We start from the raw sequence: 15,430 nt of genomic DNA, 5'->3' as shown, positions 1-15,430 counted from the left end.
TCATTACCAAGTTAGCACCCTTCAAATTTGCGAAACTGCACGTAATAGCCAACTGACTATTTGTACATTCAGCTTGATGGCCAAAATAATTAATAGCCTAAATTGTTTTGCTTGCAGAAAATTACACGTAATTGGGGTACAATTTACCAAAGGAAAAGCCATCACGGGAACATTAAGGGCTTGCTGCAGTCATGGAGAGCAGTTAATATTTCCTGATTTACTAAGTCCAGTTATGCAAAGCACGCACGTTTGCTATCTTTATGTATGGAAAGGCATGTTTTTGTTTTGGCGAGGACAACAAGCAAGCGCTCTCAGTTGAATTAAGTATAAGTTGATGGCACTATTCCATTGCGCAGTGCTTATCTTTCAGATGGCTAAAGGGTCTTCTCAGTAACTCTGTTGGCATACATATTTATGAGATATGAATATGACAGCCTTATATCCAGTCCCCTCTCTCCCTGATGCAATGAGATCACCTGACTGGATTAAAAACATGGCTGTGACGCATACCTTCTGATTTGCGACGAACGTCAGAGGACCCTTCCCATTTTAAAGGGATTTACTGAGCTGCCTTGTGGGGCGGAGTTTATCTAGCTGTCTATTTTGTGCGTAATGCGAACCTTATTACATTTTTTTCTGTGGTCTTAACGTTTCCACGTTAAAGTCTGAATCGTGTGCTCAAAATAAACGTCAGTGAAATCAGTGGAGTCCTACACGGGCCTTCTAGTTACAGCACATTATGAAATGTATGCACTGTATGAAACATAACGTGTGGCTGGCTAATGCTGACGCACTGTGCGACTGGTTCGTAAATCTTGTGCAGTTGTATTTTAGCCTTAGCGTCGTAACTCCCCAGCAGTAATAAAGTATGTCTGGCACTCCACTTTTTAATATTTTGAAAAGTCTTCATTTTTCAGCTGCAATTTGTCACAATATAATAAAATTAATATTAATAGTAAACATTCCTACATTATAGGAAATTGCGTGGCTCTTATTTTCCCCCTCTGGTGTTTGTCTGAAATTTATCGATGCAGGATGCCGAGTGTTCAGTGCCGGAGACTTTTCCCTCCGCTGTGTGAAAAATGTTGAGGCAGTGCTATATTTAGACGAATAGGACCGGGCGAACACACATTTGACAGAGGGGCTGGCGAGTCACACGGATCTGACTGGAATGAATTGAAGATTTTTTTTTTCTTTCCTGCGCAGGCAGTGGAGAAAAAAAATCAGGAGAATGACATCATGCTCACAGAGCCCTGACACCTCCAGACTCCAGGGGCTTTCAGGCAGGAAGCAGAGATCTTCAATTTGAAAGAAAACAAATGAGTGCTCATAACTTAGCGCACCTGTGATGGGTTTGACACACGCTGCACATTTCATACCCCGAATCTCGGTGGTGGGAGAGAGACTGTCTGCAGGGTAAACAGTCTTCAAAAAGAAATAGCTGAACTAAAGCGGTATGTCTGCCACTGTGACAGACAGCATTAATTTGTGTCCTTCGGAGTGCCAAATATTTTGGACATAGTGTTAAAGAGAAATACGGGTTCCTTGCTGATTTACTAGTGCAGTGGAAAGCACTGTCACCTCGCAGCTAGAAGGCCTTTCTGTGTGGAGTTTGCGTGTTCTCCCCATGTCCGTGTGGGTTTCTTTCGGGGCCTCCGGTTTCCTCCCACGGTCCAGAGAAATGCTGGTTTAGGGCATTAATGACATTCTTCTTCTAATAAATAAAGGTTAAATAAATAAGTTTGCGTGCATGTCAGGTGGGTGGGCATTGCGGGTTAGCTTCAGGCTAAACTCCCTGTCCCTCTTTTCCTCTCTCTCTCTTTCAGGTACCCACCGCGGCTGGGCAGCGGTGCAGATGCGGCTTCTTCACGAGCTGGTGTACGCCTCGCGGCGCATGGGCAACCCGGGGCTGTCCGTCCGCCACCTGTCCTTCCTGCTGCAGACCATGCTGGACTTCCTGTCCGATCAAGGTCAGCCTCGTCCCTTCCTCCCGCCGTTTCCCTTCTCCCTCTGGCGTAGGGCTGGCCAACGTCCGCGGGAGGACGTTCCGGATTACGAAGGGGAAAAAAAACGCCACCGTGGTGCTTTTGAGTCTGTGCATACAGGACAAGCGATAACCACACGGTCCAAACCGCTGTAGCAGTGCTAAATTCAGAAATGAATGGATTTGGGAGCCTAAATCCAGGCAGCCGCAAACTCTACAGAGCAAAGGGTCACATTCATAACTGAATTACTAGGGGAAATGGTATTGTGTGGTGGCACCATCCACTTACCCCCCTCTCAGAGGCACACCGTGAACCACTGTTGCCTTGTCTGTTTGCTGTAGTTCATTACCCCTTTAGTGATACGGTGTGCTTTCGGCTTAGTGTAAACCCCTTGAAATTATGTATCGTTTTTGAGAATGTCATTGAGGTTTATGATCGCTATTTCTTTCTGTTTACGTGACTATACACATGGCTTTATGGTATCCTGGGCCTGGGATTTAACAATTCATCAGCTAGAAAGTTCAGGTTTGCATGCACCTCAATCCTAACTGGAGTTTATGTCAGTTAAATAAATCGCATTCCATTATGGGCACAGAGAGGGAGAGAACAGATTTACTAAGGTTGGGAGGTCCAACTGGGCAGCTGTAACAGTTCTGGACTTCTGGAAGGACTTGATGGATTCTGACTCGGGAGCGAGTCACACCCAGATATTGTCTCCCTCATTCTCATCTTGAGCTAACATGGCATTCAGTAGCACACATACACCAACGCAGTAGAATGCCTTACCCATGCCTTATACCGTACATTTCCTTTAAATACAATCTGGTTTTCAGCATGTCACCTTTACATTACATTACAGGCATTTAGCAGACGCTCTTATCCAGAGCGACGTACAAGTGCATTAGTTCAAGGTGCAGAGGTGCAAAAGAAACACACTAGAGTGAAGTAAAGATCGTAGTGCCAGAAGTGACCACATAGATCAGGACTCCAACCCTGTAGAGTAACCTGTTCAGCAAACAACAATCCTGCCAAAAATGTGGAATCACATTTGCCTAATCAGACAAAAACAAAAACAATCCTGCCAAATAAAAACTAACGTAATCGTATTAGCCTAACTAGGTACATTGAGCTAAACTATAGGCTGTGGGGGGGGGGGGGGGGGGGGGGGTGGGGAGAGGTGCAGCCTGAAGAGATGAGTCTTTAGTCTGCTTTTGAAGGTTTATACCTTTATACTTGCAAACCATTAGCCATTGACTTTAATATAAAACTCATTGCACAGCAGGACTCCCAAATGGAGTGGCATGCTCAGCATTGGATTCTGGACTGTGGAGCACATCACTGCACCAAACATTACAGTAATTTAACTGAATGCTCCCAAGAGGGTCTTAGTATTCATTTTTGAACTGCGTTCCCACTCAGTTTACAAGATGCTAATTGTCAGCTTTTATGGACAGTTATCGTTTTTAGCAACACCTCTGTTTGCTAACCATTAGCAGCTGAGTTATTGTCCAATAATCATTTGTATGTATGTTGCCTCTGGGCTTGTGAGCGGTAAGCTGTTGACTGAACGCACAGTAATCACCGGTCCCCTTCACAGGTACAGTATTTATTTCCTGTGGGCTGTGCTTACGCATTTCAGAATGTCACGGAATTCCTTGCACAGAATGTGGCTGGTGGTTTCCTTATTTGGTAGTTCCTTCGTATGCTGCTGTTCAGAGAAAAATAATTTGTTTTACCGGTTGTTTTTTTCCCCTAAATGAATATGTGAAAATGAATGAATGAATATGCAGCTATTCACATTCAGTTATTTTAGGTAGGTGCCAGCCTGAAATAAATCTGCAATAACATGCAACTTTTTAAAGTTCATCTCAGTATCAAGGAACTGTGTTTTGGCCTCCAATGACTTCCTGTTTCAGTGGGGTATAAATATGAGGTATCAGGCGTAAAATCCATATGTCATCCATCATCGTGGGGAAAGGCAAAGTACTCTCCGGACTAACGAAACAGTGTTGTTGACTTTCAAAAGTCAGGATAGTAACAAACAAATGAATGAAAAACTGAAATAAAGTTATTATTATTATTATTATTATTATTATGATTATTTATTAAGTTCCCCACACACAGTGAGGCATATGGCTTGGGCAGCAAAAATAAATTCTGGGACCACAGTGGGATCAACAACACTTGGTTGCCCCTTTGGGACACAAAGTCTCCACGGACACCATCAGTTGTCACCTTCATGCCAGTCGGCTTTTTGAAAGGGTTTCAGGAAGGGAGAAAAAAAAAAAACCTCTTTTTAGAGCAATCAACAAAGTGTCTGTTCGTTTAACAGCTTCGGAATTTTAGTTTGAAATGGGTGTTCTGGTCGTACAAGGTCAGAATGAACCTTTTTGAACATGCACATCTGCGGTGGGCTTGGCATCTGAAAAAGCATTCTAAAGTTTGAAAAGGACGTCATACCTGTGGTGAAATATGATAGTGGATCTTTGATGTTGGGTTGTTTTGCATCTAATGATTCTGGGGCCCAAGTACCCAGACATTTTGGTCAAAAACCTATTTCACTTTTCATTTCCTGTTTCATTTGCCAGGAAACTCAGACCATCAGCAAGACAATAATCCCACAAACACCTCAGAATCAACCGAGGAATGCCCCAAAACGACTCCTTTTGCATTGGCCAAACAAAAGTTTGACAGGCTTCAAGTCTTGAGACTGAGATGCAGAAGACTGTCTCAGTCTCCAGACTTGAAGCCTGTCAAAATTTTGTGATTTAAATTGAGGATAGCAGCCCACAATAGCAGACTGAAGGATCTGAAGGATCTTGAAAGATTCTGTATGGAAGAATTGTCAAAGATCTCATAAAGCACTACAGTAGATGACTCAGTCGTATCATCCCCACAAAAGGAGGACACAAAGCACTAAAAATGTCCTTTTGCAACAAACATTATTGATTTTTTGGGAAATAATTGGATAATTTGATATGTCTTTTTTGTTGATTCCATTAGATCATTGAGTAGACCATTTTCTGTGTTCCTCAGTGAATATATTTTTTTATTTTACTTTTTTTTTTGTCTTTGTCAAATGGTTTGAATAAATCTGGAAAGGATTATATGTTTTAATTTATTGTTCCAAGGGCAGTACACAGTCAATGTCCAGTTCCATGACTAGTACGGATAAAAGAAATGCAGAGTCAATGGTCACTTGACTGTGTGGAGTCCTTAAGCAAGCAAACCGGCAAAACTTCTGATCCTCCTCAGGATCACTGGTAACATAAGACTGTGCCACAGTGATGCCCATTGAATAAATGCATTGTATTCGTAATGTTTGTTTCTCATGTTGTGAATGAGCAGAGAGTGTGAGAGTTGTGAAGAAGAGAGTGAAGATTTTTTTTAGCTGGCTCATTTTTTTTATTTTTTATTTTATTTAACCTTTATTTAACCAGGTTAGTCTCATTGAGATTTGAAATCTCTTTTTCAAGAGAGACCTGGCCAAGAAAGCAGCAGTTTATATTTGGATACAGCTTATTTTTATCCCCCCCCCCCCCCCCCCCCCCCCAAACTCCCAAATTTGGGATCTTTTGAGATAATAATGAAACACCTGTTTACAACACATGCTGCGAAGTGTGCATTAGCCAGCTGACTGAGAGTGTGTTGCCATGGGGACAAAGTACATGAGAACTAGTTTTATTTCAGTCAATTGCAAGGTAATATTGTTAGAAATGGAATTAACTGTGAAATACTAGTTTTTGACACCTATAACATCAATGTAGCTTGCTTAGTTTATATGTATATTCAGTAAATAATTCCATATAATCTGTATTGATCATGGAAACCCCCCCCCCCCCCCGAATTCTTCCTGAATTTTGTGCTACCGCAGGGAGTCAACTTTGACAGCAGACGGAATGTAGATGCAGCGTGTGTCCTCCAGATGTTAATGTGCTCTCTCTACCGGCAGCTCTGGCTCGGCGATGGTGCCCGGGCTTTTTTTCGATTTAGGTACTCACCCGTGCAGTCCTTTAACCGCCTTGGCGATGACATAATGGAGGCACATGTAATCCTCTGCTGGAGAGAGCGCTAACACCATGCGCTAACGCCATGAAATATTCATCGCCGCTTGCTGGAGCCGCTCGTGGCCGGGCTGCGGGAACGAGGGGCGCGGTTCACCCGCGGTTGAACCGTTAACGTGAAACGACGGCTCGCTCGTACCCCAGAGATGCGCGTCAGGTACTTCAAGCGCCGTTATATTGGAAAACGTAGGACTGGGCGGCGTCTGACACTCCTGTCTGAAATGTCTTTCGGGGGAACGTGAAAGACAAGCATCCGCGTTAGTTTAACTTTTTGTGTACCTGATGCGGCGTAGGCCCTCGGGCTTGGTCATTGCATTTACGAGCCTGTCGACGGTTTCTTCCTTCTGCGCGGCGCTGTCGTCTTTAGTGTCGGAGGTTCCTTTGCTTCCCGCCTCATGATCATTCACAGTCTTTTCCCCGCCAGCATGGTGCGTGTTGTATAACAGGCATTCCAGCAGAGCGGTTACGCGGCACTGCTTCTGTGTTGCGTTCTCCGCACTGCCCCGCCCTGTATTTCTGTGTGCTTGTGTGGAGCTGGCCCCCGTGAGGTGGTGTTGAGGCTGTGCAGTGGTCCCTTTGACCTCCATTAGAATACAGAGTGGTGGAGACTTTTAGGACAGTCCCTTAGGACCAGTTGAGGCTGTGCAGTGGTCCCTTTGACCTCCATTAGAATACAGAGTGGTGGAGACTTTTAGGACAGTCCCTTAGGACCAGTTGAGGCTGTGCAGTGGTCCCTTTGACCTCCATTTGAATACAGAGTGGTGGAGACTTTTAGGACAGTCCCTTAGCTGCAGAAGTAACCTCGGGCTCTCGCTTTAGCCCTTCTGGAGGGATATATCCCAGCTCTCATGGTTATTCTGTGCCCCTCTTAAGTTTTATCATTCAGTTATGTGCTCGTTTCGAGTGCCACTGACTCATTGCACACAAAGCCTAGTGCAGCTTAACAGTAAACTGCAGGGAATCCTCCATTCCCCAGGCAAGATTGCTTGCTTCTGTCCTGCATAGTTCATAACTTTTGTCCACTAAGTGAGTAGCATATATATCTTCACCATTTTGATTGTATTTACTGGAAAACATTACCCACCCAAAGTGAGAGTGTCTATTTAACAGACAACTCAAGATGGTCTGGAAATGCATACAAGGTCTGAAGCAGTTTAACGTGTGCAGTGCCTTTTGCCTCTTACAAATATACTTGCACAGAATATTTAACCTTGGTGTCCATTAATGGGCAGTGTATGTCAGGATGACATGCAATAGCCATTTTAGGCCAGAGCACCAGTGACATGAATTATAGGTGAAGAGACTAAGGCTGGCCATTTTATGTTTCCATGACTGAAAGCTGTGCTTTAATGGGCTACTGAAATTTTAAAACATAACCTGTGTGTATAAGTTGTGAACTGTTTGTCATCATACCCTAAGAAGACAAGCTCAATTTAAGTTGTTAGTGGAGTGATCATCTTCAGCCAATGGTTAAGCATTTCTTTCCATCCCAATGGTTGGAGTATCTTGGTGATTGAGTATCATGGTGATTACCTATATATTTCGGCCTCCTCAATCACCAGATCATACCCCTTCACACATTTAAGAAATGTTCTGGAATGGTACCTTAAGATGGGCCTTTAAGAATTTCTTGTAGAAGAGAGACATTGTATTCCTCCTTCAACATTCCAGGCAGTAGTATGCTGGGAATACTCAAATGTGGGAATGCTCAAAGCTCAGTAGTATTAATGGTTTTCCCTTCTGCCTGATAGACCACAGTCCAGTAATGTCACTGATTGGCCGGAGGTCACACTCACATGGTGTGTCAGGTTTATATCAGTCCCTGATTGGAGGAGAGGAATGAAAACCAGCGGTGCTACTGGCCCAGATGGCCAGATTTGAGGATCCCTGCCGTATGCTGCGATACACGCAGGGAGTACTGGCCACACATGGTTGCCCAACACCCTATTAACTGACTTCACATTAGTGTGTCTGTTTTTGTTCACTAACTGTAGCTCCCCATTAATATCGCCTACCCTTCAGTGCACAGACGGTAGGTAGTAAAGTCTCATAGATTGTGTCAGTGTTTCAGAGCTGACTGGGTAAAACTAAAAGTTCCAGCCATTTCAATTTGTTAATGTACTGACTCAAATGAGCTCTTTCAGGTTATTAAATAGATGGCTATTTGAAATGCACAATTAGCCGCTGATAACCGCTTTGCTTTTATCTTTTGTCAGTTATAAACAGGCTCACTCTGCTCGGTATGAACAAGACGCATCAGGTTAAACATGCTCTGGGAGATGCTGAGGGGCTAAGGGCAGAAATTCATTTGCTGTTACATAAAGCTAATGTACTACTAATTGGCTAATTTTCATATCACCGATTCATTACTCGGAAATGGTTTCGAGCAGTTCACACTATTTCAGCAGTTATTTGGTTACGGTTATTAGCCAAACCGAAAATATGTTGTCGGAAGGCTATGGAACATTAAACGCGGCCTCAGAGCTGGAGCGGAATGGAACCGGGCTTCAGTAATGCCCCGAAAGTTTTTCCGCTGGCCTCAGGCAACCCCTCCAGGCCGCCTCCTTCCCGAAGGCGTGGAGAAGCCCGGCCCATCTCCCGCCCTCGGCCCGTATTACTCATGCCGCGGCGCTCGCTTCCGCGCGGCCGCTATTATCCATTGTGTCCCGCCGTACCGCCGACTCGCGCGCAACCTTGAGAGATTTATCGGCGTGTCTCGCCGGGCTCGAGCGGCGGGATGATTTACGGCCTCGTCAGGCCGGCGCGAGCGCGCAACTCCTAGCCCGGATAATGCTAATGCTACAGGAACTTATTTGTTTAAAAAAAATCCATTCTAAAGCAACTTGGGAAGGATTTGTTGACTGGGTGTGTACTGTACATTACTCTGTCAGTAAACACCCACGGCCTGGTCTGAGTGTTTACCATTCTAGAAAGGCGTTCCAGGCCGGCTGTTCCTTTTGCAAGACAGACTGTAACGGAGGTAAAAAATGACCCAAAAGTTCACTTGCAAACCAAGTTTATGAGAAGAATCTCAAGTCGCGCGCAGCGTGAGAGAGAAGGTTCAGCATCCCCGTCTGCTGGAAGTGGTACTCCGGAACGTCACCTCTGAGCTCTGTGGTCAAGATGGAGGCTGCTCGTTAGTGCTTTTTAATGTCACTTGCCGGAAAAGGCGGAGCTTTCAATCTGGGCGAGGCTCTAGTTCAAAAGACCGTCTGGGGCCGCACCTTTGAAGCCTCGGCCGTGGCATTAAAACGCGGCTCAAATGTTTTATTTAAGTCAGCCTTTGCCGCGCCCGTGAGCTTAATTTGGGTTCAGTGCCGCCTCGGGTCACGGGAAGGTGACCGCGCGGCCTAATTGGTGCCGAGCCGCTCTCCTTGTCCTTGTGTGGGGGAAGGGACCGGTTTAGGCGGTGTAGGCCTCAGGAGCCGCCGATTGGCTAAATCCTGAAAGTAAGGACCACACGGCACTTCTCTCCTTTTCCAAAGACAGGCTCATTTAGTTCCTCATGACATTCAAATGAGTCCAGTTAGGACATTCTGTCTCGTGTCAAGGGCACATTGAGTCTCATTTGGCACCTGCATCCTGCAGTTCTAGATCTTTCCGTATTAACCTAAAGTTGCAGTTTTAATCTTATTTTGTTGGTGCTCTCTGGTTGGGAGGAGATGAGACATCACCACAGCACACTATTCTGCGCAGTCTAAATGAGATTAGTATCCAATCTGGCATTTATCAGCCTCAGCTCTCTGCTCATGAGTGTCTGGTCACAGCAAGCTTTAGATTTTTTTCTTTTTCTATTTTTAGTTTTAGTGAAAATTTTGTGGAAGAAATTCTGAGATTGAGACATTCTTTGTCACTATTACTGTCCCAGAGTTTGCAAAGAAAAGAAGAGAAACTAAAGACTAAGAGGATTAATCTAATTGTATGCAGGATACCAGAAGAGGGAGATAAAAATAGATCTCTTTTTCACTGAAAAATCTGTCTGCTAATTAAAGCTGTTGGACATAGTGTAGGCTGGTTTTCTCGAGCTGTAGAGGTACTGTATGAGTCTCTAGTGTTCTTTTAGATGCTGATTACATGGTGGAGCACTCATGAAATGATACTTTGTTAAAGTTCGTCGAAACACCTTTGAGACTGAAAATCGTGACAGGTACTGTTATTTGGTAGCTTATTTGTTCTTTTGTCCTTGTTGCATGTGCACAGCTAGATATTCTCATATTCTGTTTACCCAAATACATCACATCAAATATCTGAAAACGTTTTTGGTCACGAATCAATTCCAGTATGAGCCAAAGAAACCTCCTCAGAGTCTCCTGACTCTGCTGGGCTCTGAGTAGCACCATGAAAATATATTAATTATTAACGAAGCTTAGTTAGAAAGGGCACAAATTAATAGGCTAGCTCCATGTAGGACCAACACGGTCATATGGTGCTAGCATACATTTCTTCCAAGAACCTGGCAAAGAATGTAAAAAAGACATTTAAGTGCACACGCACAGTTAAATGCAGAAGTACTGGGACAGTGATATCATTTTTGTTGTTTTGGTTCTGTACGCCAGGACATTGGATTTGAAATTAGACTGCAGACTGTCAGCTTTTATTTGAGGGCATTTACATGCGTATCCAGTAATCCATGTAGGAATTACAGCCCTTTTTATGCATAGCCCATTTTAGGGGAGCAAAAGTAAGTGGATAATTTAACATAATCTGAAATAAACATCACCAGATGCTGAGTGTGTTCCCCGGCGAGGCTCGGCGAGGCCTGTGCTGCAGTCATCTTCAGCTCCTGTTTGTTTCTTGCCATCAGTCTTATCTTCAGCGAGAGAAAGCCATGTTGCATTCTGTGGATGCTCTTCTGGGATCTTGTGTGACGTCCTGGATGAGTTGTCGCTGCGCCCTTGGAGAAATTTTGGCAGGTCGGGGGAATTTTCTGGGGAATATACACCACTGTTCCAAGCATTCTCCATTTGGAGATTATGGCTCGGCCTGTCGTTTGGTGGAGTCCCGGAGCCTCAGAAATGGCTTTGTAACCCTTTCCTGACTGATTTATTTAAACTGTTTTCCCTCATGTTTTCTGGAATCAATTACATTTGGTTAATTGCTTGATTGAGTAACTAAGGGGGCACTTACTTTTTCACATGTGTGATGTGGGTGTTTGATAACAAAAACATTTTGTCCAAAGATCTGAAACCACAGAGTATGCAATAATATAGGAAAACAGGGAGAGGGCAAATAATTTTTCACAGCACTGTATTAAAAGTGTTGTAATTCCTATACGGTTCATGCAGTGTGCACCCTCAAATTAAAGTAGGCAATCTGCACTTTAACCTCACATTCATTGTTTTATTGTATTTCAAATCCAATGTTCTGGAGTATAGAGCCAAAATAATTAAAAAAAAGTCACTCCCAGTACTTTTGCATTTAACTGTATATTACATTTGGATGTACAATGTTTTTTCCTCATTACCTAATTTATGTCTGTTTTAGCTGTTTGATTCCATTGGTATGAATGTCTTTTTATTAGATTCTTGTTTGTTTTTTGATAACTCATGCCCCCCCCCCTCCCCCCCATCCCACAACAAAAGTCTTTTAGATTTTGTACACTCTGTTACAGCCGTTGCATGAATCTCGCACATCATTTACACTTAAAATCTCTAGTGGTTGAATCATGTTCCCCTCAACGAAAGAGCTAAGGCTTACCGAAATGGCCTATTTCTCCATCAGCAGTAGTGGAGTCCCATATGCACAATACAAGTATGTGTTTTGTCATGGAAACAATAGGAGACAAAGCAGAACTTGACGAGCAGATGGGCAGTGACGATGCTTTTCTGCAGCATTCATTGTGTCGGTGTTCTGTGCAACCTTATGGAATGTCTAAGGTGCAAATTATTTTGCAAAATCTCATTTGGACCCACGTTCCCCATTTGATTCTGTGTATATATTATTCAGTAGATCCTCAAGTTTTTTTTTTTTTTTTTTTTCAGATGTGTGGCAAATGGCAAAAAGCTTTCCCACTGAATCCCACTGTGATTATTGCACATCATTTGCACTGAAATCTCCTCTCCCCCGCCCCCTCACCAGTGCAATGTGATATTCGATATTCTACAAACTGAAAAGGCCCAAAGGCTCGTCTAGCTTGAGAGGTGACCCCAGAGGCGACGCCCCGCTCGGTCTCTGAGCTCATTCCACGCGCAGGCCAGGTTAAGCAAGATATTTGCAAGTTCTTTGTCCTTTTTAAACATATTGGTACTCCAAATAGAGGGCAAAACTTCATCCCAGCGAGGGCGATCTGGGCAGCCTTAATAGCTTTTTACCGGAACATTCCTTTGCGTTTAAGTTTTTCTCAGTTACATGTTGCTGATTGGGCGCAGGTTGTGCCAGACAGCTGGAAAGGCCGGCGGTTGCTGTAGACGAAGGGGTTGAGGGATCAAATTGACTTGTCTGCTGTGGTAGGCAGCGTCCTTCCTCGGGGAGCGCTGCCCACGAGCTGAACAATATTTTGTCTTTGAAACTCAACAGAGCAAATGAAAGGAGATCTGCTCAAGGGAGCCTGCCGGTGGAGTTCTCTCTCTGTTTTTCGGCTTGTGTCCGTACCGACACTGCGCGGTCATCTCATGCACTTGATGTGTCAGGCTCACCTGGCCTGAGGTACGATCACGTTAAGGTCTTGTGTTTTTCTGGACATGACAGTACCTCGTGGCATCTCTCTCTCTCTCTCTCTCTCTTTCTATCTCTCTCGCTCACTCTCTGCACATGAGTGTGTGTGTGTGTGTGTTTGTGTGGGTGTGCACTTGTTCGCGCCCTGGCCCTCCTGGGGGAACATGGGACATTAGATATTGTGTTCACCACAGAGCCTCATAGGCAAAAAAGAATCTGTAAAAAAAGACAATGTAAAATAATAAAATCATAAACATGCTGGTACACCATGGACAGCATAAAATTCCCGACTAAATAAAATCAGCATTGAATACTTTATGACTGCTAAGGACAATTTCACAACCCCTACCCACCCCCACATAAAAAGTCTTAGAAAACATGGACATTCTAATCTAAGTAAAACTATTTAAAGCCTGCTATTAAATCCATATATTCATGTATGTCTTGGTTATTAATTATCTCAAAATAATGAACACAGAAACTCATTACTAGAACAGTAATGTTACGGCCATTGGGAAATAATAAGAACACATCAGCCAACATGACTTGGCTTGCGCTTTGAAATGGAATTTGAAATTAATACAGCTAATATGAGAAGATTACAAAAGGAATGATAAATCTCTGTCTGGATGCTATCTCCCAATGCAGTGGGTGTACAGGTCCTGTTGAATCCTCAGGTCAATCTTAAAATGTGGTTTTTACAGAGAAATATTTGTACTCTTCAATACTTTTCATCTTAGATGAAGCATTAGATTTTTGAATACGCTCAATGCTCGTCAAGGCAGTGTAACCGTGGTTACCGTGGCATTGTTCAAGTTCATACTATGACATCCCCAGTCGAGTTTATGCTTGCATACAGTGTGTGCAAAAAACCTTCATCTGTAACCGGAAGTCAGCTCACTGTACTAACATTGAAGTTCTGTGATTGGTCGGTGGTCCCGATGACTAACGTGACCTCGGCCTTCTTGAATGCAACTTGGCTTCCGTGCCGAGTTGAGTGAGGCCAAGTGGCTCCGAGTCAGCGGAGTTGGGAATTAGCCCTGAATCATCGCTGGTCTGATTGCACAAGTGGGCAAGCGGTCTGATGCCTGGTTTGCTTGTTCCGTGTGAGCATTGGGTACGGCCGCGGCTCTTTCCCAAACTAAAGGACGCTGTTTGTTCCCTCCCTCATCAATCCTCAGCAGTGTTCTGTCACGGGCCTATATGGCTCGCGCCATTTAATAGCCAGGTGTGTGATCGCTTGGAAACAACCGCGGAATATCGTGCGGTGTTCTGCTGGATCGCGTTTCGTTGAGGCACGACTGTTATTGCCTTTGAAGTTCGCTTGGAAAAACCCTCCAAAATAAATGATTCATAAATCAGTTGACGTTCACTCCTGTTTGTATTCTGTCAACAGCTTTCACATCTAATGGCACCGGGTAGTTAATCTTTCCTGACACTCAGCGACATTCAAAGAGCTTTTATTCTTTTTATTGTGCAGTTAATGTAGAAACGCAGAAGTCCCCCAGTTCCTCCTGAATTCTTAGCAAAAGACAGAGTGCAGCAGTCATTTCTATTCACCAAAGAGGTAATGGCCCCACAACACAGTTTTTCTGTCTTTAACAAGCTCACTTACTTTTTTGTACGGATCACACATCTTAATTCTCTCCTTAGATAATACCTATTTTTGTCTTTCCATTCAGCCCAGAATTAAAATTGAAATAGGAAATTGTTTTTTTTTTTAAATTCCGATAGTAGGAATGACCATGCCATAATAAAATGTTAGTGAAAATGAAAAAAGAAAATTTCCATTTTAATTCTGGGCTGGATAATGCTCCATACCTTTCTGCATTTAATTATGAAATCTGCACTGGACTTAAATCTATAGCTAAGAGATTTGTTTTTTTAAAACAATATTTCTTCTATTAAAATCATAAAAGCTCTTTTGAATATCATAAAAGCAGACTGCATGCATCAGATGAAAAAATAATTAACTACAAATGGGTTATCAGTCAATTAGTAAATCAGCCGATCACTACTACACTACAGTACATTTACATGCACGAGTGCCTCCTCATATACACACATAGCGTGCTTATTTTGTAGGGCGAATATCTGCGAATTATTCATACTCACAAAATAATAACAATAGCCTGATTTATAAAGTTTTGTGCATTAGGCTGGGTGTCTCATTTCATTATGACAGAACGCTCATGAAAGCTTTTTTGACTTTGTTACATTATAATCATTGGTTAGGCTACAGGATTAATGTAGATATATTTGCTGGGCAACATTTAACATTAATGTGCATGACATTCACGTCTAACTTTGGCACGTTTCTGCACTAAATTCTTTTGACCAGTAGATGCTGCTAGTGTGCGCTGCATTCCTCAAAGCTTCGTGTAATGAAGTAATTTTCAACACAATGGGCTGGGAAGCTTTTTTGCTTCAGAAAGCTTTGTTTTCCCATCAATAGAGAGTAGGCTACTCATCCTTTTAAAGGAGGTATTTTACATTCCACTGTACGCAACTGATAACAGCTTTATGGAGCAGTAAGATTATCTTCCACTCGCTAAACACAAGCGCATACTCCTGTTTTATTGGTGTGTGTGACACATCCTCCCAAATTAAGTTTGCAAGTGAAGTGTATGAATGTGCAGCCAAAACTGAATTGGGACACAGCCCATGTTGCCTCGATACCTCCCTCCCCTCATCTCTCATATATCTCATCCTTGCATCTCTTCATGG

At 43.3% G+C, this 15,430-nt stretch overlaps 1 protein-coding gene across 2 annotated transcripts in view; it reads left to right on the top strand.

Annotated features, from left to right (window-relative positions):
* Positions 1–15,430, top strand: part of trappc9 (trafficking protein particle complex 9) — a 308,154-nt gene that overhangs the window by 39,552 nt on the left and 253,172 nt on the right. For both annotated transcript variants that reach the window (XM_035429796.1, XM_035429795.1), the window contains one exon: positions 1,827–1,970. In XM_035429796.1, coding sequence (XP_035285687.1) covers positions 1,827–1,970 — 144 coding nt within the window. The remainder of the gene's footprint in view (positions 1–1,826; positions 1,971–15,430) is intronic.

This window comes from Anguilla anguilla, chromosome 8 (genome assembly GCF_013347855.1).
Source record: "Anguilla anguilla isolate fAngAng1 chromosome 8, fAngAng1.pri, whole genome shotgun sequence".
NCBI lineage: Eukaryota > Metazoa > Chordata > Actinopteri > Anguilliformes > Anguillidae > Anguilla > Anguilla anguilla.
Note: the sequence above shows the minus strand (reverse complement) of the source record. Positions and strands in the feature narration are given on the sequence as shown.